The following is a 22,828-nucleotide window of genomic DNA, read 5'->3' on the forward strand; positions in this document are numbered from 1 at the left end:
TCGCATTAAAACGACTAAATTCAGAAAGTGATATGTTCCCTAACCATTCACCAATCTAATGAAACTTAGATGTTCTGGATTCGGAACATCTATTTTTTACTAGATTGACTATACACATTTCTGATATACATGTGTGTACAATTAATCTGCAAAAATGAAATCTTATTCCAATCTCTAAAACTTTTGAATGATCAATACGGACAAATGAGCACCCTAATATAGGACAATTCTTGCCAGAAAGAATACATGTCATATAAATGCTCTAGTAAATACTAGTAACTGTTAAAAAGTGTAACATGAGCAAACTTTTTCAATTGTAAATCAAACACCAAGGACTACGGTCAAACAGTTTCAGTTGTCGGTACTCTGGACTTGTTACAAGAAGAGAAATGTGAACTGAGAAGAAGCCCTAGCACTGATCTGTTCAAATGTATAGCCAAAGATCATTGTTTTACATATCATAAGTTGTTTTTAAGGATTATTAAGGTTTTCTCTGTCAAATTCACTTAAGACGTTCATGCTTTCATGTTTTCTCAGGTGCTTACTATTTCTCGTTGAGATTAAAGGGATAAACAGCTGAAGAGACCCATGGAAGCGTTTACGCTGTAACAAGAAGTGTTGCCTTTTTACTTAAATATAAAAGAAAATGCACAGTTTCCAAATTCCTTTTTCCATCCAACGGCAATGAGAAAATTAATGGCAATAAGAAACTGTGCATCATTTTCTTTAATAATAATATTTACTATTTGAATTAATCTTTTTACTACTTATATTTCCGTTCTTTTAAAGTGTATACGGTCTTGTACAGCATTTCTATTTCATATGTTTAGGCTTTTTTAATATCTGCATGATTTTTTTTTATTTTAGTTACATAAGATGTTCTTCACCATCACTAATATCTAGTACACATGATTTATTTTTCTGCAGACAATATTGTGTATTTCTAACTACACTGTAAATTAGAGTTTGAAAATGAAATCTGACTGTACGAACATTCAATAATTATATACTGAAAGGAAAAAGAAACGCAGGGTAAACTTTTGAGGTGAATCAAATTTATTTTTCTTTCAATTTTTCTTCAGTATTCCTATCTAACTTTTAAATTCATCTTTCAAAAAGATATAACCTAAATCCCATTTCATTTTGTCTGATAATTCATGAGTTATTGAAGCTCATATGACGATACCCCCCAAAAGAGAAAATCGAAAACTCTTCTTGTCTTCAATGTCTCTCCTGCACATCTGTCATGAACGTTATTTCCCCTATGCATGGAATTCATCAGCGTTAGTATCTTTCAAACCCCGGCTATATTGGGCATGGGTAACCACGCCAAAAAATTAGTCATACGACGCGCGCATGCGCCAGTGAGAGGAACACAACAGTAAGTTGACTGGCGCAAAAAACCAAATCGCGGAATTGTTTTCTTTCATTTTTCGTGTGAATGTAATGATTATAATAGTGTACTGTGTAAAAGGCGGTTTTTGTGGTAGTAGGGTTGCGATTTAAAAGAAGGCAGGACGAATAATACGCTCGTAACATGACTCTGTTTCGCGTTAACGTCATGGACACGGTTGATTGAAAACCATTCCAGACCCTCTCTGACAACGGGTAACAAATTTTATGGGGGGTATTTACAAGAAACTGCCTAGTTACCCGTTGCTGCCTTTTTCATAAATTAGGCAATTCGAAAACCAGAAATTAATATCGTCTCTAAATATTGAAAATTAATGTGTATACCTCAGGTGCTTCAAATGGTGCAACAAGATTTGTTGACAAATTCGTCATCATCAAATTGCAAGTGTTTTGGGATTTTTAGCGTTTTCCCTACATGACGTCATACATTTTACGGTTGAGTAATTCTGAACACTGATTTTGGTGCATAGTAACCAAATTTCTCATCTGGTCAATTTTCGTTATTTTCGGTCATGCGGTCAAAAAATTTTCCAATATTATGCTACCCTGCGTTTCTTTTTCCTTTAGTATATTTCACATGATATAATGATTATTTCTATCACTCAGTTTTTAGACTGGTATGTAAAAAGGTGTCTGACAAGCAGTCTTTTTTCCACACACATATCTTTAATTCTAAGAAACTGAATAGAGTAAAGTCCCCGAAAATGTAGACTGGAAACGGTTGTCAAGTGCCAGGGTGTTTCCATACACTTCATGCCCAGTACCACAGCAAGTCTGTATCCAAACATGCTGTCCCTTCTGTACGTGAACAATTACCAAAGCTGATCCTGAATTATAACTACTAGATACTACTGAGGTGGTAGTTGTAGACATTACCTTTCCTCCCACCAAAATGTTGGTATGTGCATAACTTTTATAATTGGTAATGGTCCAGTGGAAGAGGTATACACCTGACACCGGGGCGATAAATATCCCGTCCTCTGGATGATAGTGATTTCCAAGGTTCAGTATCGTCTGCTCAAACTTGATGATGTGTCTCTGGTTCAGATTAGACTGGGTTTGGTTTTTGTAGGCAGAAAAGGATACGTGTTCGTCTCTTCCTATGGACGCTGCACAAGAATTACAATATTATACTTATTATGGTTATCTATTTAATTTGTTTTAACTTAATCACTACGCAACATCATTCTTTTAAATTAAAACATTTGTTTTTATTCTGAAAATTACAGACCTGCATTTGCTTCCCATTTTCAAGCATATCAATCTTATGGACAAAAACTTCACAAAAAAAAAAAAAAACCTAAAATCATTCTCTACTCTTACATTTGAAGTAATTTCGAAACTTTTTCTTAAATTCTGAAGTTTTTTTTTTTAGGTATCTACATTTTTAAAAGTGAGGTACTTGCCACTATTTGGGGGCATTTGCAAAGGCATCAGTGAAAGTAAAAAGCTCCTCCTCCACACTCCCCCCCAAAAGAATAATTTCATTATTCATTTATATGAAAGTTTTGTGAATTTTGTGGTATTTATTACTAACTGTTTGAATAATTTTATAGCGATATACCGGCCTTTATCTTGAAGGAAAAATTCATACTACTAGAAAAATTAGTAATATGTTACAATTACATTTAAATTATTTTTGTGTCTATATTTCTTTTTTTTTTCATGATCTTCATATTTACAAAAAAAATTATTGATCGCATTTTTTCTAGAGCTTAAATTTATTTTAACAGTTATATTTTATATAAGATGAGAACTACAACTGTTAAAATAAATTTAAGCTCTGGAAAAATGCGATCAATTGAATTTTTATGTTTATAATATAAGATCATGGAAGATCATGGAAAAGAAGAAATATAGATACTAAAATGTTTAAAATGCAAATGTAACATACTACTAAATTTTAGTAGTCTAGGTATATCGCTATGAAATTATCCAAACATTTATTGTCACTTAAAATATGTACTCTTTTCAAATGTTAGCAAACTAAATTAAAGCAAAATTGTATGACATTTAGGAAATGCTGTTACCCAAAAAAGAACAACAAAAATATTTCATTAAAATCTTACCACTAAATTTTAGAACATCCGAAGATGAATTCCCGGTGACTAGTTGTCCAATCAACTGTTCAAGATGTCCTAGTCTATTTTTAATGTCGGCTATGTCATCATTCTGTTTTGTCTTATCAGTTGTAGAAAGCCCGCATACACAAACTATAACACACAAGAAAACTACAGTTACTGTTTTGGGGTTCATATTGAATAGATGAATCTGAAGAAAGAAGTGCATTGCTTCTTATACCGGACGTAGGCCCACCTTAGCAATAAAAAAAGTCGAAGATTCCAAAACCGCAGTAGGGGTGGTTAGAAACAGAGACACAGAGATGTGTTCTATTTTGCAATCTTTAAGAGAAGAGTATTGTATGATCAAATTTGACCACCATCCAACTTTTATTGCGCTTTTATTTGGAGCGCATATGTTTTTCAAAGAAGTCAAGTTAGTTCAACTTAAGAATAATACAGTTTGCCCTTTCCTGACTCAGGGTGAAAAGGATCGGTAGGTAGGTGAGAATTTTTTCTTCTTCAGAAAATGTCAATGTAAAGCTATATTTTTCTTTCAATCTGCTGTCCACATTACTCAAAAAAATAATTTGCTTCCTGCCATTTTAGCCAGTCGATCGGGAGGGGGCAGCTAAACAATTTTTTTAAAAGATGGCCTTATTTAGAAAATATTATGATTTATAATTACAGTAACAGTCGTGTTGGTTTTAAGGAACAACAAATCTTTTTTGGTATGAACAATATTTGTATTACTTTATCTAGTGGATAACATCCAGACCATATTTATGAACTTAAAACAGTGGTGATATCCCATAAATGATCAAAAGTAAAATCCTAAGTACGAATAATATGACGACTTTTATATACTGTACCTCATGTACCACTGCTGTTGGTGCGAGTTAAATAAATGAACTTAAACTAGCTTTTTCAATAAGCACAACTGTTGCAAAATTAAACCACCTCTCATTACTTTCAACCATAAAAAACATAGCAGTAATTTGTTACAATTTACATTTTATTTTAACCATTAAAACAAAATTCATTTACTTGAGGCTTGCTAATCAAGTTAAATATCATAACTTTAGGAAAAACATACATATGAAACACAGGATGTTTTAAAAAGATGCCATGGCCAAGTTTTATAGGACATTAAGATTTTAAGAACTTCTATAATATATTAATATAAATAACACAACAAATTGTGTTCAGCTCACCCGAGCTGAAAGCTTAAGTGAGCTTTTCTGACCATCTATTACACCGGCTCTTTGCATAGGAAGCTAATAAGAAAAGAAAAAAAATAGAGTAGGGTTATAAAAAATCGTCTTCTTTAGAATCATTTGGACAGAAAAGTTGAAACATGTGTGGAATCATCATAAGGTAGTGTAAATTCTGAATTGTTCAAATCATGGTCTCCGGGGGTAGGGTAGGGCCACAACACGGAATCCAAGTTTTACATTAGTTTAGAATATATTTTATTCATTGAATTGGATTGAACAGCAGGCATAAATGCCTATGATCGTTCTCTCCATAGGTCAAGGTACAATTACAAGTACCTGTAAACATGGGAAAAAATGTTTGAAGAGTAGATTATCAATTTATACATAGTTATTAAATTATAATGAATTTTTACATTGAAATATACACGAAAAATCTTCCCTAGAACCTTGGGGCCAGAGAAAGCAAAACTTATGTGGATTGATTGATTGATTCCCTTATGAGAATTTTTCACTCATATAGAGAGTCGGCGTAAGCCGGTGAAGGGCTTCAAATTTAAACCTATACTCGGCACTCAGGGCCATTGAGTATTGAGGGTTCTTTATCGTGCCAACCTCTACCGTGACAGGGGGCCGACGTTTTTAAGGTCACATCTGAAAGACCCGTGACTTTCACTCTAATGCCAAGCGCTTGTCATAGAAACAGTCACTACCTATGTTTACGTCTTAGGTTTGACGCGGCGCCGCGAACGAGAATCGAACCCGGGCCTCCCGATAAAACTTATGTAAAGGCAACAATAACAAATCTTTTACAATGAAATATATAGAACATTTCTTTTAAACTTCCTCTGAAGAACCACTGGATTAGAATTGCTGAATTTTTTTTATCAAAGCATCCAGGGGTAGTTTAAGATTCTAAATTATTTAGATCATGACACCCGGGGTATGGTTGGGTCACAATAAGTATGACAAGGGAGGGATATGGTGAAGCTGGACCGAAGTTACTCAGGTGATCTTTGTGGTCCTTGTGCCTCTATTTTATGAACAGTACTGGTATTTCTGAAAACTGTAGGAAGTGACATCCTGACCATATTAGTGAACGTACAGGTATATATTTTGAATAAAAAGAACTACAAAGCCAGAAAAGTGTAAATTTCAAGAACCATGCAAATTTCTGAGATATATATATATATATATATGTGTGTGTGTGTGTGTGAGGGTGTGTGTGTGTGTGTGTGTGTGTGTGTGTGTGTGTGTACGATTAATCTGCAACGTAAAACACTGAATGTGAATTTAAGGTAGGTCGCGGGTTTGCTTTTGTCATCAATTTTGGTACACAATTTCGACGATTCGAGCGGCTATTTTGTGCATATTTGATTATGACGTCAGTTACGTCACAAAGGCAACGTTGCGTTGTTTCCCGCTTAAGGTCAAGTTATTAAGCGGTCAATCAATGCACCCTATTATCAGCAATCGCCATTTTCACAATTTTGGTGCAAACTGTGTTGCATTTGGACCAGAAATTAAAACGTCATAGAGCACATTAGCACATTATTGATATCTTTTCTAGCTTTCATGTTTTTAATTCCAAATTTCTTGCAGATTGCAGTGGAATAATCCTCGATTGTGTCAGTTTTCCTTCCTAAAACCTCTGACTTCTTGCTGAACACTGACCATGTGATATACTGTATACAGAGAAAATTTCGCCCCCGTTTTCTTTTCCTTTCACCCTTAATTGTCTTAAGTGGGCGAATTCAAAGTACACAGCCTCATTTCTTCAATGGTACTGCGATTGGGCGAATTTAAAACGGGGCAAAATTTGTAGCACTTTCAAAAGGGCGAAAATAACCCTGTATACAGTATGACTTTATTGTCAGAAATGAGTGACCAACTGATTTCCTAATAAATCGAATTTAGATAAATAAAAAATACATCTGTGATACCTTAATTATTTGCGTTAAAAAAGTCCGTACAATTTACTGTATTAATAGTCTTACATAAAATCTGTGTGAAAGTAGAAACTTCCTGAACATCAACTTGAAAATTATACAAGAGAAGATATTTACAGAAATGTATGGATTAATAACAATCGAACGTATTATATAACTCATTATTTATGTATAACAAGTACAATGTATATTTTTGTGAGTTAACTGTAGTACTGTTTATAATTTATAACCTTATGTACACGTATTTTAGAGAGCACTTGCATACAATAACAAAACTTGCATCCCTATGAAACAACAATTAAAGTGTATAATGCGTAAAGGCTAAACATAAATATTATGCATAAAGTATGTTATTATTTGAGTTGACGGCTCTCCTTTTTGCCTATTACCTATATGACAACTGTTTTAATGAGAGAATTAATGCATAATAACAAAATGACTTCCAACTGAAATGTTTTGGGCTTTGAATGATGTAACTTTGTAATTATTTGAGCATAACATTTTTCTGGAATAAAACAAGTTAAATTTATTTGTAGCATGTATATTTGTGTAACAAACTGAAATTCTTCATTATATTGTAAATAAATCCCCTGGGTTCACCCTTCCGGTAACTCGTGTAATAATCCTGTGGGGAGCCCTTAAATTCCTTTAGTTCCCATAGTAACATAGCAGCCCTGTGGGGAGCCCCTCGTTTTACTTTAAATAGTAATGTTAAAGCGTGCTCTGGGTAGTACCCGGGAAAAACATCAGCCGATAGACGTGTTCGTCTAGTGCTACCAGGGGGCCTGTCCATAGAAAACCACATGGGTCTTATGCCTTATTTTCATGCCTAAAGTCTCTCTACAGAATGTTACAGAGTATGTAAACTGTCGGGTACTGAAATTCTTTATTTGAGAGTAGCCATTTCCATGTTATGGTGTGTGACAGAGACCGAACCGTGTGAGTGAACTATGGCGGCCCGTACGACACATCTCTAAAACCAGTTCTGTGAGTTACTAGTATATCATCGGGCGGTGACCCTCATTGAACATTTCATTATCTGAGTTAAAGTTATTATATGAACGAAACATTGTGAAAGTTTGAGAATTATAACTATTGTGAATTTGGAAATAATTCTGAATATTTAGTTTCATTGAAAGACATTTCAAAGTGTTGAGCCTGGCGTCGGACCATTGTCTCTGGAACCCGAGAGGAACCCAGTGTGCCACGCAGCCCGTTATTAATTAACATTGTTCCGTGCAGCCATACAAAAAGGAAACTGTAAAAATCTATTCTTAAAGGATTTCCGCACTTACGGAAGGACCAGGACAAACGGGACCTATTCATACCAAGGGACATGCGCACTGACTGACTGAGGACCAGGACCAATTAACAAAGACATTTTCAATTTATTTTATTTTTGTACATTTTTTTTTTGGTTAAATTCTTTGTTAAAATTTCTGTTTACTTTGTTCTTTAATTTTGTTATTAAATTTTGTTAAAATTTTAAAGTTCTTCTTTTGATTTTTGTAAGTTCATCAGGGTGTATAACCCACACCCTCACAATTTGCTAATAATGAAGTTCGTATTTCTCCTACTTTTTGCACAGTTTGTGATCTTTCAATCACAGAAGTCCTTAAACTCGTTAAAATTTTATCATCAAATCTTACACAGACTTTATATTCAATGTATATACCGGTATATATTTGGACATTTGATACCTGCATGAAATTTGTCATTTCTTGTGGCATTACAGGTTGTATACTATGATTATTTTAGCTGGTCATCTTTTCTGTTGACAATATATTGTCTAAAATTATATCTATGATACGTGTAAGATTTTTTTTTAAATGAAAACTGACAGTACAAATAGTATTCAACGGTTATAATTCACATGATAATAATGATTATTTCAATCACTCACTCTTATATGTCTATGACTGTACCTGATGTACCACTGATGTTGGTGTGAGTTAAATCACACGCTCAACGCGTTATCGGCTACTCGGTTGTTATCAGACACTCGGTGCAAGAAAAGCAATGTTTAGAAAATGTGGGTAATTTTAAATTTCATATTTCAACGATAAATATGTATTTAAGCAAACATAGTTTGTGATCTATGATAGATAATTGATTATACTTTCAGCAGCAGAAAGCACGAACCAAATTACTCTCTTTCAAAAAATCTACAACTCTTTCAAATGATATTTTACAAAAAATTCGGAATATGTCGTCACATTTTTACTTCTGTAGAATTCAAAATTAGTTTATTCTATCAAACAAACTAGTCTATTTATTCTATGGATAATCAGATACCTTTAGATCAGTAAACTGAGATTAAAAATCCAACTTCAGGGTTAGTAAACAGTCTTTTAAATGTCTCGTTAGTTGAAAACATGTTATTGTCAACAAGGTTGATGTTGCCGGATACTTCGGTTTTTGACGGGAAACTCAGGTTAAAAAGTTTCCTCTAGCTTCATAAATAGATTGAAAAATTCCATTATAATCTGCCAATTCTTGAAAATAGCAAACGTAAAAGTTTGTTTTGATATAAATGTATATAATAAAATTAATAATTATAAATTTATAATAGAAGTACTCATCTGTTCAATCATTTTTCTTGTTTTCCATTCAAGATAACCTCTTGGAAACCGCTTCAGACGTAAATATTAGGGATGTCAACGAGTACCCGGTTAACCGGGTACTCGATCGAATACTAAAATCGGTACTCGGCTACTCGGATGTATATTTTTGAATATTTCTAAGCGTATTTATTAATGCATTAAAACGTCGGTTTTAAAATGTAAAATGTTCATTGCACTTGTTCATACAGGAATTAGGGTTTCCTACGCCTCTAACTGACCGTAATTTCCCGTGGCAATGTTTATACAGTAATTATTCCGACCAAGCACCTGTTACCTGGCTTTTCTCACCTTCGGCTGTCTTCTACCCTTATTTTTACTTTGCTTTAATGATTTGTTTTTACTGAAAATCGTTTATAGTCTATTATGTTAAAATAAATTAGATCGCACACACTAGAGAAATTGATTCTAAAAGCGTACGAAGGTCCTAAATCCGTTTTGTAAGATCTTGAGAAATTTGATACTGTAGTACTGACGACTATTACAATTACGAAGCAGATTTCTTTTTTTTTTTTTTCGGAAAAACACTGTTCACCATTTATGATTTTATTTCTCCTGTTTATATGATAATTAAATTGAACCTAGAAAAATTGATTAAATCTAGTCGGACACGAAGTGCTCATAATTGTTAAAACAGAAACACATTAACGGGGACCATGTGGTTTCATTTCCACAAAAGTTTACAAAGTTTAACATTTATCAATGTACTTGTTCATATTTATTTACACTTTAACCGAGTACCCGGGTACTCGATCGGAAAAACGTCCGAGTAACCGAGTATTAAAAATTGACCGATTTGACATCCCTAGTAAATATATAATGTTTAATTAATCATAACAATTTTGCTTTAGACTTCCGGTATACATGTATTACGTTATTTATATTTTTTAAAAAACCAAGTTCAATTTCCCCCTGATCCCCGGCGAACTATTTTTTTTTGTCCAGTAATGTCAATTTATTATCACGTCACAGTTACACATATATCAGGTGTGGCTTATGTAGGGGTGCCCCGCATATGAAACAAGTGCCTGTTATTCTGACGTCAGGACTTGGGTTGCTCCGCAGAAGAACATTAGCATATTTTTAGGCCTTAAAAAAGAATCATCAAGTCTATAGGACTTTTTTAATACTTGATCAATCATGTATTTAACTCATTTTCCAACCGTTAAAAATACCTATTAGTATTTAGGACTCACTTCAGTTCCTAGTATGTTTAACTTTTTCTACAAACAGTTAATTACGTTTTCAATTACAATGTGGAGGGGGGGGGGGGGTGCCAGAGATTTTTTTGCTTCAGTATAAACATCCAATAGCAATGCAAAATCCATGTCAGCCCCCCCCCCCCTCCTTCCTTCCGAGCATTAGCTATATCTACACATTGAATCTGAGCACACTGCGGGATATGTCCGTTCATCAGGGGGTTCTTAAATATTCCTTCTTGGTACGTTAAACAACCTCCGATGTTTTAGAGATCCGTGTTTATGATTTTGTAATTTTTAAATGTCAACCTCTTTTCTCCTAAAAATTTTGAATTCTATATCATATATTTTGGTCTAACTACCTATTTGGAAATTCATCTAACCACCCTTGAGTTTAAATTCTTTAATTGCTTTACATGTATATACCAAACTTATAAATGTATTCGTGTTTGAAAGGTTATGAGTTTAATTATCAGGCGGCGACTGATTTAAGTCGATAAAAATGGGTAGCAACTGTTCCTTCGCCATGCGCTCAGCACCTTGATTGTATGTTGTTTAACGCCCTCTTGAGAATTTTCCAGTCATATGGAGACGCCATCACTTGCCGGCGGAGAGCTTCAAAATTTGTCATATACTTAGCACTCAGGGCCATTGAGCAGTGAGGAATCTTTTTTTGTGCTAGCACCTACTGCGACGTCCCACTGTGGGATACGAACCCCGCGACGTAAGAATCGATTCCTTACTTTGCGACTCTAGAGCAGACACTCTTTAGAACCACTGCGCCACGCAGGCGACCTCGGTACCTTGAAATGAAATTTAAAACTTATGCCAGATTTTCGAATAAGTGAAGATCATGCAGATTTCAGTGAGAAATGCCAAAAATGCCCTCATTTTTTAAAAGTTACATATTCTTAAAAGAGGCAAATTATAGCAAAAAATTAGAATTTCGTACCAACCACTTTAAATATATAGATTTCATACGGATTTCTGTCGTTTCTTTGCGTTTTTCCCTAATCTATGACAATCTTGTTTCCGATAACCAAAACCGAGTTATCTGATAACAAAGTGCATTATTCAACCGTATTTCCGATAACATACTGAAAGTTAAAATTGGGCAATTTTTGCTCTTTAATTACATATTCGCAAGATTCTATGGAAGTCTTCTTGTGGACAATCATTAACGCAAGGTAAATATAAGGATTTTGATGAAAAAAAGCTGTTTACAGCGATGCCAATCGGAGAAAAACTTGCAAAATATAACAAATTTGACTTTTAAAGCCCTCCAAAGGCTAACAAATGCCATACTAATACGTATCGAGGCTTTATATTGTATCCGTATTCATTTCTGTTTACAAAAAGTACAATGAATATTCTCTGTTTTTATTTCAACAGAGTTTATTTAAAATAATTTACTAACCTGTCAAAAATTGTTATCAACCGAGTGTCCAATAACAACCGAGTAGCCGATAACACATTGAGCAGTGTGTAAATACATGAACTTGAATTAGGTTTTTCAATAAGCACAACTTTTGCTAAATTAAACCACCTCCTATTACATTTAACCACAATGCCTAAAATGCAGTATTTTATTACATTTTATATTGTTATACCATTAAACAAAATTCATTCGCTTGAGGTTGCATTATACCATGAGAACAAAATTCATTCACTTGCCTGAAAAGTAGGTCATTGACCTAGTTATTTGAAATTGAAATTTAACAAAAGAATCATAGGTGTACAATGTGCAATAGGTGTCCTTTCGTTCTTTTCAGTGAAATTTTTAGTCAACTGGGTAAAGGCATACCTTAATATAAATAAAGAACAACAAACTGTGTTTAGCTCACCTGAGCTGAAAGCTAAAGTGAGCTTTTTTAACCACCTGTTGTCCGTCCGTCCGAAAATTAAAAACAATTCCATTTATTTTCTCAAAAACCAATTTAAATAAAAAGAATCTTTGGGTAAATGGGAGTTTATATTCTTAAAATGAAGGGCCAAGCTCTTTGCAAGGTGAGATAATCAAGAAAGACAAAAACAGAGAAGGGTTATTAAAAAGCTTCTTCTATAGAACCATTGTGGCAGAAAAGCTGAAAGAAGGAGATGGAGATAACGAACAGTATTCAATATCAAAGTCCATAAAACAATACAAATTAGGAGCAGAGCAAACATGGACCTCCGAAACATCATAGGTGGGATCAGGTACCATGGAGGAGTGAGCATACCCTGCTGACCGGTCACAACCGCCGTGTGCCCCTTGTCATGATTGGAAAATGACGAAAAAAATCCGTCGTCAATTCAATGTGTAAATAATGGACTAACAATTAGTATGAAAAAAGTCAGTCAGCATTTGACTTAATGATAAATTGTATTTGCTGACAAAGTCGTTGTGTCGACCATAGAACTTACGAAATGATGACTGCTGATATTCTTGTTTCATCAACTTGCTTGTCAATAATCCACCTCAATTTAGAAATTGTTCATACGTAGAGCATGCTCTTGCGTATCGTATCACTTGTATATATACATGTACACTCCGTATGCAGGTGATGAAGGTATATTGCTGCATAAGAAAGTGAAGTTGACAATAGAAAAGTTAAAGTCATCACGTTTAGCATATAGCTTGGTTGTTAGATTACATGCAGAATCATCCTTAGGTAGTGTAAATTTTAGATTGTTCAAATCATGGCCTCCGGGGTTGGTTGGGGCCACAACAGGGAATCCACGTTTTTCATTGAAATATACACGAAAAATCTTTAAAAATCTTCTCAAGAACCACGGAGACAGATAAAGCAAAACTTATGTGGAAGCAACAATAGCATCTTTTACAGTGAAAAATTTAGAGAATTTCTTTAAAAACTTCTTCTTAAGAACCACAGGATTAGAAAAGCTGAATTTCATTTGAAAGCATCCTAGGGGTAGTGTAAGATTCTAAATCATCTAGATCATGACACATGGGGTATGGTGGGGTCACATAAGTATGACAAGGGAGGGATATGGTGAAAACAACAAGGTCGAAGTTACTCGGGTGAACTTTGTGGTCCACGTGCCTCTTGTTATGAACATTGCTGGTATTTCTGAAAACTGTAGGAGGTGACATCCCGAGCACGTTAATGAACGTATATATTTTGTATTTAAAACTGTATACAAAGAACTATAAAGTCAGAAAGAGTAAATATTAGTACCATGCAAATTTCTTATATATATATATACAACAAGAAACTTTTTGTAACCATCAATTGTTGCCCGGGAAATATATGAAGTAAACAATGAAAATTAGTCTTGATCATCAAACCGCTTCGATATGCGTGAAAAGGCATGCGTCTAATTGATGGAGACAATAGTCGCGAATATTTTGAAAACTTATAGTCGGATAAAAAATAAAACAAAAACGATACCTTTTTAAACTTGATCAATTCCTCAAGTAAATGTTGGCTGCATAAAATAGAAATTGAAGTTAGACACATGCATCATCTATTTTCAAAAATGTTCATTAAATTATTTAATTATCAAAATGTTAATTTTCAATTTCGGAATATAAAACACGAACTGTGCAGAGTACGTTTTTATGCGAGAAGTAAATTTCGATGTTCTAAAAAAAGGGAATCTGTCTTTTTTTCGATAGTAAATGATAAGCAACATTATATATTAAATATGAAAAACATATATATTTTTACAAATTCACTTTATTGAAGTAAATATATTATGTATCTCGTAATTTATAAACGGAAAGAACATTCAGATTTACAATCTTTTCAATATTTAGAAAACCTTTAATTCTAAATTACTACTCCCATCCCAATCCACAGACTCCAACACCTAAACTTATATGTATAGAGCAGCCCGGTCCTCCGGGCTACAATTAATCTGCAACATAAAAACACTGAGAGAATTTATACAGACAAATGATGCAGCACCCTAATATAAGCAATCGCCATTTTCACAGTACAAAATGGTGCATTTGGACCAGAAATTAAAACGTCATATAGCATATTATTCACATGTATATGTTTTCTAGCTTTAATGCAAAATTTCTTGCAAATTGCATTGAAATAATCCTCGAATGAGTCAGTTTTCGTTCCTAAAACCTCTGACATCTTGCTGAATACTGACCATGTGATACATGTATATGACTTTATTGTCAGGAATGAGAGATCAACTGATTCCTAATAAATCGAATTTAGATAAATAAAAAGAAATTGCACACTTAATTGCGTAAGATAAAAGTCCATATAATTTATTGTATCAATAATTTTACATAAAATCTGTGTGAAAAAATTCTTCCTGAACATCAACTTGAAAATTAAACAAAATAGAAGATATGTACATTTATGTATGGATTAATAAAAATACGAGGGTTCGAAAAGTTCGTGGACTAGCGCCATAAAATTAAAACCGCTTAATATACATCAATGAATTTTCTAACGTACAATTAGCATCATTTTTTTTATTTAAAGCATAAACTTTAGATCATTGATTATCTTTTTTAAAAAATTGTTGATTTTTTTGAAGCAATGGTGTTTCCAGGCGGCGCGACCTCGAAGATTACGTTTTTTTCTTCCTAAGCGAAACTGAGAATATCTTTTTTATGTGCATTTGGCATTATACATCAGTGTAATAAAACGCTTATCCAATGGTTGTGAGTGGGATAGCTCTTTTATCAAACACTTGACAGGAACTATTCCCCTCGGGCAAGCTCTCGGGGAATAGTTCTCTGTCGCGGGTTTGATAAAAAGAGCTATCCCACTCACACCCATTGGATAAGTATATGAAATGTTCAAACAATTTATGAGTTGTAATGACGTCAGAAAGGGGATGGGTTTCTTCTTCTAACATGCTATAAAGTTTCACCCACTGGAAAAAAAACTGGCAAACATCTAGGAAATATTTAAATGGATTATTGAAAAATAAAATGCATTCAAAGTACTTGTTTTTAAATACCGAAAAAAAATTAGAGAGACGAGAAATGTAAAAGTTAATGTCGATTTGTAGTAAGGGTGTACAAAGTCTGTCACGAAGAAAAGTAATGTTAATCATGTGTGATAGATGTGGAACGCCAGCAAGCAAATATGCTATTATAATTAAGTTAGAATCTTTCACCATGTATAGATCTATTTACAATATCATATGCATTGAAATCAGCTATTCCTGACATTTTAAAATTACAAGACGAGTTTGAATCTTTACTTAACTCCGAGGAATCCTATCAAGATAAGTGTATGAGGTAGAGAATGCGGACATTGAGAAACAATGACGTCATGCAACTAAATGGCGACTGCGCCTGGGTGAACAAATGTCTTTTTATTTTATGATAATTTGGAAAATATTTAAGGTATCAAGCTAAAACTTTCAACATTTTTCTAACTTTTTTTTGTTTTATGTTTCTTGAAAATTTTGTAAGCATCAAGTTCATAGTATTAATTTTATCGCATCTGTCTTCGAACTTTCGGAGCAACTCTCGTAAATTAAATAATTCATAAGAAATGTTTTTACCAGTATATTTTTGTCGGTTAACTGTTGTTCTGTTTATAATTCATAAGACTAAATAATATACACGTATTTCCAAGAGCAATTGCATACCATAACAAAACTTACATCTTCATGGAACAATAATTACATTGCAACATTAAGCCTACATGCTAAATATAAATGTTACGCATGGAGTAGGAATTCTGATTTACTTGCTTTGTTTCCTTTTTGCCTATTTCCTAATATCTGACAGCTGTTTTTAATGACAGAATTAATCCAGGATAACAACATGACTTCTATCTGAAATGTCTTGCGTTTTTGAATGATGCAATTTCTTAATTATTTTGGATGAAAATTGTCTGGAACAAAACGGCGGAAAATTTATTTGTAGCATGTTAAGTTATTTATAATGAAGTTCGTATTTCTCCTACTTTACTCTTACTGTTTTGAGATCTTTCAATCACGGAAGTCCTTAAACTATTTAAAAATTTTATCATAAAGTCTTACGCAGACTTTAGCAAAACAAAATATTTCTGTGATTCAAAGTATATATATTTAGACATTGAATATCTGCATGAAATGCGTCATTTCTGGTGACATAACAGGTTCTTCATAACCATTTGTACAACTGATTCTTTTAGTTGGCCATCTTTTCTGCTGACGATATATTGCCTAAATATAAATCTAACTATGATGGATTTATAAAAATGAAAACTGGCAGTACGTATAGTATACAACGGTTACTGTATACGGGGAAATTTTGCCCCTTTCGCCCTATCCTTCATTGGGCGAATTTAAAACGGGGCGATTTCAAATTACACCTTATAATTTCTTGAACAGAACTATGACTGGGCGAATTTAAAACGGGGCAAAATTGTTCACAACTTCAAAAAGGCGAAAATAACACGGGGCGAAAATAACCCTGTATACAGTATACTTCACATGATATAATAATTCTAATACTCAGTTTCCAGAATGGTATTACATAACAAGTGTCAATTTGTTAAAAAGTCGGGTGGGATTTATTCCACACTTATACATGTGTATCTTTAATTTTCTGAAACTGGAAAGAGTAAAGTCCCGGAAAAGGTAGACTGGAAATAGCTATCCAACCCTAGTGTGTTTCCATAAACTTCATGCCCAGTACCACAACAAGTCTGTATCCAAACATGCTGCCCCTTCTGTACGGTAACAATCACCAAAGCTGATCCTGAATTATAATTTCCAGATACTAACGAGGTGGTAGTTGTAGACATTACCTTTCCTCCCACCAAAATGTTTGTATGCGCATGATCTGCATAATTAATCATGGTCCAGTGGAAGAGGTATACACCTGAGACCGGGGCGATAAATATCCCGTCCTCTGGGTGGTAGTGATTTCCAATGTTCAGTATCGTCTGCTCAAACTTGATGATGTGTCTCTTATTGAGTGCGGATTGGGTATGGTTCTTGTAAGCAGAAAAGGAAACGTGTTCATTTCTTCCCGTGGACACTGTATAATAATAAAGGAGAAAATTCAAGGGCCGTGAGTTTACAAAATTTACAGGAATCTAATTACAAATCTTTCATTAATTGGAACAATTTTTTTTTATTCTGAAAGTCACACAGACTAATCTGCATGGTTCCACAATAAAGTAAAACAATCCTTAGTAAATATACTTCATGTCTTGGGCAACAAAAACAAGCTTAAAATATTTACCTAGCATTTAAAAGGTGATTTCGAAAGGTTTTTTTCTTAATTGCTAATGTTTTTTTTTACATCTAGTATTTTTATTACAAAAAGAATGGCAATGGAAAAGAGACAGCTTCGCTGTTATCATTTTTCTTTCTTTCCCAAAAATTTTGAATTATTTCATTTCCCATAAAAGTTTTATGAAACTTGTGGTATTGATTCCAAAATATATTTAAAATACAAAATGTTACAACTGAATCTGAAAAAAAAAATACGACCAATCAGACATAATTATATTTATATAATTATGTGAAGGTCATGAAAACAAAAAAGAAATATAGGCACCAAAATAATTAAAATTTAAATGTAACACAGAAAATTTTACCTATAGGTATTTTTGTTTTCAGAAGTGGGCTTTTCCTTAAATTCAAACTTAAAGATGAAATTACTCGGATCTTAGTGTAACTTTGTGCAAATTCAGTATAACAATATAAGTAAAACAGTATGTCTCAGGAAAGAAGTACGAATATATTTCGTTAAAATCTTACCACTAAATTTTAGAACATCCGAAGATGAATTCCCGGTGACCAGTTGTCCAAGCAACTGTTCAAGATGTCCTAGTCTGTTTTTAATGTCGGCTATGTCATCATTCTGTTTTGTCTTATCGGTTGTAGAAAGTCCGCATACACAAATTATAACACACAAGAAAACTACAGTTGTTGTTTTGGGGTTCATATTGAACAGATGAATCTGAAGAAAGAAATGCATTGCTTTTTATACCAGACAAAGGTCCTCCTTAGCAATAAAAGGGTCGACGAGTCCAAAACCATAGTAGGGGTGGTTAGAAACAGAGACACAGAGATGTATTCTATTTAGCAGTCTTTAAGAGAAGATACTGTATGATCAAATTTGACCTCCTTCCAATTTTTTTGGCGCTTTTATCTGGAGCGCATATGTTTTGTAAAGAAGTCAAGTTAGTCCAACTTAAGAATAATAATGTTTGCCCTTTCCCGACCCAGGATGAAAATTTGGGTTGGTAGGTAGGTTAGAATTTTTTCTTCTTCAGAAAATGTCAATGTAAAGCTATTTTTTTCCAATCTGCTGTCCAGATTACTTAAAAAAGAATTTGCTTCCTGGAAATTAACTTAGTTTGAGAGGACAACCAAACATTTTTTTTATAGATGGTCTTATTCGAGTTTTTTTAAAAGTTTGAAAGAATTAAAAAGAACAAGTGAGCTCCCTAATATAAGTACTAATTTACAAAATACTGATATTTTCCCCGTTTGATTAGTATAGCGGGAAAATGTTGTGTTAAAATGACAAGATGTTTCTATGCGCATGTTATGTGGATTGGTCAGGGAGTGACCGATAGAAATTCATTTTGATGTGTGGTAGAGGACTAGAAGGAGATAGACAAAAGCTAACAGAAGGTTATGATTTAATTAAGCAGAGACAAAAACATTTGTTAAGTTAGTAGACTCGTCATCGGCCGGGTTGAGAACTGTAGATGAGTATGCAAAGAACCCCATAGCTTCAGACTCAAATGATTAAAAAAGAAATTCCAAAGCGCAAACGAAGGCGGAGATAAGGGTCAAGGACGAATGCATCAATTAAACGTCGGTCATGTTATTTTGAATGATGTAATGTCTTAATTATTTTGGCATGAAAATTTTCTGAAAAAAAATAGCTGAAAAATTATGTTTAGCATGTAAATTAAAGTTACTTATAATGAAATAATGAAGTTCGGATTTCTTCTACTTTATGCACTGTTTTGAGATCTTTCAATCGAAGTCCTGTAACTCGTTAAAATTTTATCATAAAGTCTCTAGTAAAACAAAAAAAAATCTATAATTCAGTGTTTATATATTTAGGCATTTGATATCGACATAAAATTTGTCATTTGTCATTAATCATTTGTACACTCGATTCTTTTAGTTTGCATCTTTTCTGCTGACAAGATATTGCCTCAATATCAATCTATGATAGATTTAAAATTTTAAAAAATGAAAACTAACAATACGAAAAGTTATCAACGTTATACTTCTGTTGTGAGGTGTGTTGTATTTGTATTGTTTCATCATGTATATTATTAGTAACATTAAGTTTCTTGTTAAGTTTAAATTGTGTGATTGATCTTTGCTGGCATTTAGGGTTATTCTGACCCATAACAGAATTGGGGGCTCGTCCGGGATCAAGAATTTCTTTCACTTTTGCAGTTTATTGTCAGAATTTTGTTAATTGAAACTTTAAATTAAATTATAAGCCAGCAGAAATCAACATGGTATTTTCGGTCACAGACTTTCTAAATTCACCAAGTGTTCAGGTTTTTGATACGTTAAAAAAGGATGACTTGATTGCATTAGGTTTGCATCTTGGGTTAGATGTTAAATCCTCTCAGAAAAAGCAAGACATTAGAATAAAGGTTGCAAACAAACTAGTAGAAGAAAACATCTTTGAAAAATACGATCTTCCTGAATATACAGTTAAATCAGAGTTAGGCTCTTATAAAATGGCAGAATATCAGTTTCAAGTAGAGTTAGAGAAAATGCGATTTGAAAGAGAAAAATTAGAAAGAGAAGATCGAGAAAGAGAAAGAGAAGATCGAGAAAGAGAAAGAGAAGAGCGAGAAAGAGAAAGAGAAGAACGAGAGCGTGAACGGAAATTTGAATTAGACAAATTAGCAGCAGAAAGAGAAGAGCGAGAAAAAGAGCGTGAAAGCTTAAGGAACTTTGAGTTAGAGAAATTAAGATTACAGCACCAACCAGAACCGTCATTTGTCAAGAATGAATTTGACGCAGCAAAAAATATTAGGTTAGTTCCGAAATTTCAAGAAAAATCTGTAGACAAATATTTTCCCCAATTCGAAAAAGTCGCAGAGAATCTTAAATGGCCACAACATGTTTGGTCAACAATGTTACAAAGTGTACTGGTTGGCAAAGCAGCTGAGGTATACTCTGCACTAGGGGTAGCTGAAAGTTCAGACTATGAGAAGGTCAAAGCAGCAATATTAAAAGCATATGAATTAGTACCTGAAGCATATAGACAAAAATTCAGAAAGTATAGGAAGTTTGATAATCAAACATTTGTTGAATTTTCACGAGAGAAAGAAGATTTATTCGATCACTGGTTTAGATCTTAGAAACTTGATAAAACTTTTGCTAATTTGCGCCAAGTCATCCTGGTATAAGAGTTTAAGGAATGTGTTCCTCAAGATTTGAAAACACATTTAGAAGATAAGAATGTGAAAACTCTTGAAGAGGCAGCAGTCATATCTGATACTTATGCTCTGTCTCATAAAAAGGATTTTGTATCAAGATCTCAGACTAGCAGTAATTCTACCAATTCAGACACATATAAAAAGAGTGGTTCAGGGTCTCATCTTCCACAAGTCTCCAGTCTCCATCACAAGGTGGTTCTAAGTCCGGTCCAGGACGTGTTGAAGGATCTTCTGGAATAGGGTCGCTTCCTACTTGTAGTTATTGTAAGAAAAAAGGTCATCTGATCAGTGAATGCTTTAAACTTAAGAGAAAAAATGATTTTGATAAAACTCAACCACACGCTTGTGCGGCAGTTAGAGGTGATAGAGAAGTCTTAGTTTCGATTTGTTCTGACACTCCTGATGTCCAGGGTTCACAGTCCAGTTCTATTGATTCTATGGAGGATTATAAGCCCTTTATGTCTCAGGGATTTGTTTCACTCGGTGACTCTAGCGAAATTAAACCTGTCCAGATTTTGAGAGATACTGGTGCTGCACAGACGTTATTGTTAGAGGGCGTGCTTCCTTTGTCTGAGCAGACTTCTACTGGTGGGTCAGTTTTATTACAGGGTGTGGAGCTAGGCGTCATTGATGTTCCCCTGCATAGAATTAGCTTGAAGTCAGATTTAGTTACTGGACCTGTTATAGTAGGTGTTCGACCTACTCTTCCCGTTCCAGGCATTTCTTTGTTGCTAGGCAATGATTCAGCTGGTGGAAAGGTTGTACCTGATCCTATAGTTTGTGAGAAAATCACTTCCAATGTCATGTGCGATGATGAAGATGATGACATTTATCCAGCCTGTGCTGTTACTAGAGCGATGGCCAGAAGACGAGAAATGGAGGCAGACCGTACTCAAGCCTTTGACGAGACGAATTCCTCTATTGATGTTGATTTGAATGACACTTTCTTATCTGACCTTGATGGCACTCAAACAAGCATGGAACCACACAATATCAAGAAGTCGGTGACGAATGAACCTTTATCAAAATTTAGTAGTGATGAAGATGAGTTAAATCTACCAGAAAGCCAAGGCAAGGATATCATAATCCGAGAGCAGTTACTTTCAGCACAACATAAAATCCCAGATATCATTCAACTTAGTAAGAGGGCACTTCCACCAGAAGAGAACACTAAAGTTGGAGAATGTTTCTATATGAAGGATGGCATCCTTATGCGAAAATGGCGACCACCTGACGCTTCCCCAGATGAAGTGTGGCGTGTTGTTCACCAAATAGTGGTACCAGCTGCTTATCGTCAAGATGTAGTGAGTTTAGCTCATGATACACCTATGGCAGGTCATTTAGGTGTCAATAAGACTTATAATAGGATTTTGAGTCATTTTTATTGGCCTAAGCTAAGAAAGGATGTTTCGAAGTTTTACAAGTCATGTCATGTTTGTCAGATGGTAGGTAAACCGAATGAGAAGATACCATCCGCCCCTCTCCAACCAATTCCAGCTTTTGAAGAACCATTTAGTCGAGTGTTGGTGGATTGTGTAGGACCTTTGCCTAGGACTAGATCTGGGAACCAGTATTTACTTACTATTACATGTATGTGCACATCCACTCGATTTCCTGAAGCCATACCTCTTAGGAATATAAAGGCAAAGAGAATAGTTAAGGCCTTAACCAAGTTTTTCAGTTTTGTAGGAGCACCCAGGGCAATTCAGTCGGATCAAGGCTCAAATTTTTTGTCGGGGTTGTTCCAGCAAGTCATGCAAGAGTTGGGTATAAGGCAATATAGATCAACTGCTTATCATCCTGAGTCCCAGGGGGCGCTAGAACGTTTTCACCAGACCTTAAAAACGATGCTGAAGACCTGTTGTTACCAGTATGAAAAAGACTGGGACGAAGGGGTTCATCTTGTGCTATTTGCTGCACGAGAAGCAGTCCAGGAGTCTCTTGGGTTCAGTCCTTTTGAATTGGTGTTTGGTCATACGGTGAGAGGTCCTTTGAAATTGTTGAAGGAAAAGTGGCTGAC

The 22,828-nt window shown here is 34.2% G+C and overlaps 1 protein-coding gene across 3 annotated transcripts; it reads right to left on the minus strand.

Moving 5' to 3' along the window:
* Window positions 1-710: 710 nt before the first annotated feature.
* LOC134270811 (cerebellin-1-like) lies at window positions 711-18,400 on the minus strand. 3 transcript variants are annotated; one of them, XM_062753056.1, is made up of 2 exons: window positions 18,140-18,400; window positions 711-2,522 (listed from the first exon to the last, which is right to left on the minus strand). In XM_062753056.1, the coding sequence occupies exons 1-2, from the start codon at window positions 18,357-18,359 to the stop codon at window positions 2,086-2,088; spliced, it is 657 nt and encodes a 218-aa protein (XP_062609040.1). In that variant the 5' UTR covers window positions 18,360-18,400; the 3' UTR covers window positions 711-2,085. The 3 variants fall into 3 exon arrangements, with proteins under 3 accessions (XP_062609040.1, XP_062609039.1, XP_062609038.1); XM_062753055.1 differs by lacking the exon at window positions 18,140-18,400 and adding an exon at window positions 3,483-3,707; XM_062753054.1 differs by lacking the exon at window positions 711-2,522 and adding an exon at window positions 16,450-17,411 and having other exon boundaries at window positions 18,140-18,393.
* Between the last annotated feature and the right edge of the window lie 4,428 nt (window positions 18,401-22,828).

Source organism: Saccostrea cucullata, unplaced genomic scaffold, assembly GCF_032062105.1.
Source record: "Saccostrea cucullata isolate Sc308-1 unplaced genomic scaffold, CSIRO_AGI_Scuc_v1 ctg1217, whole genome shotgun sequence".
In the NCBI taxonomy this organism is placed as follows: domain Eukaryota; kingdom Metazoa; phylum Mollusca; class Bivalvia; order Ostreida; family Ostreidae; genus Saccostrea; species Saccostrea cuccullata.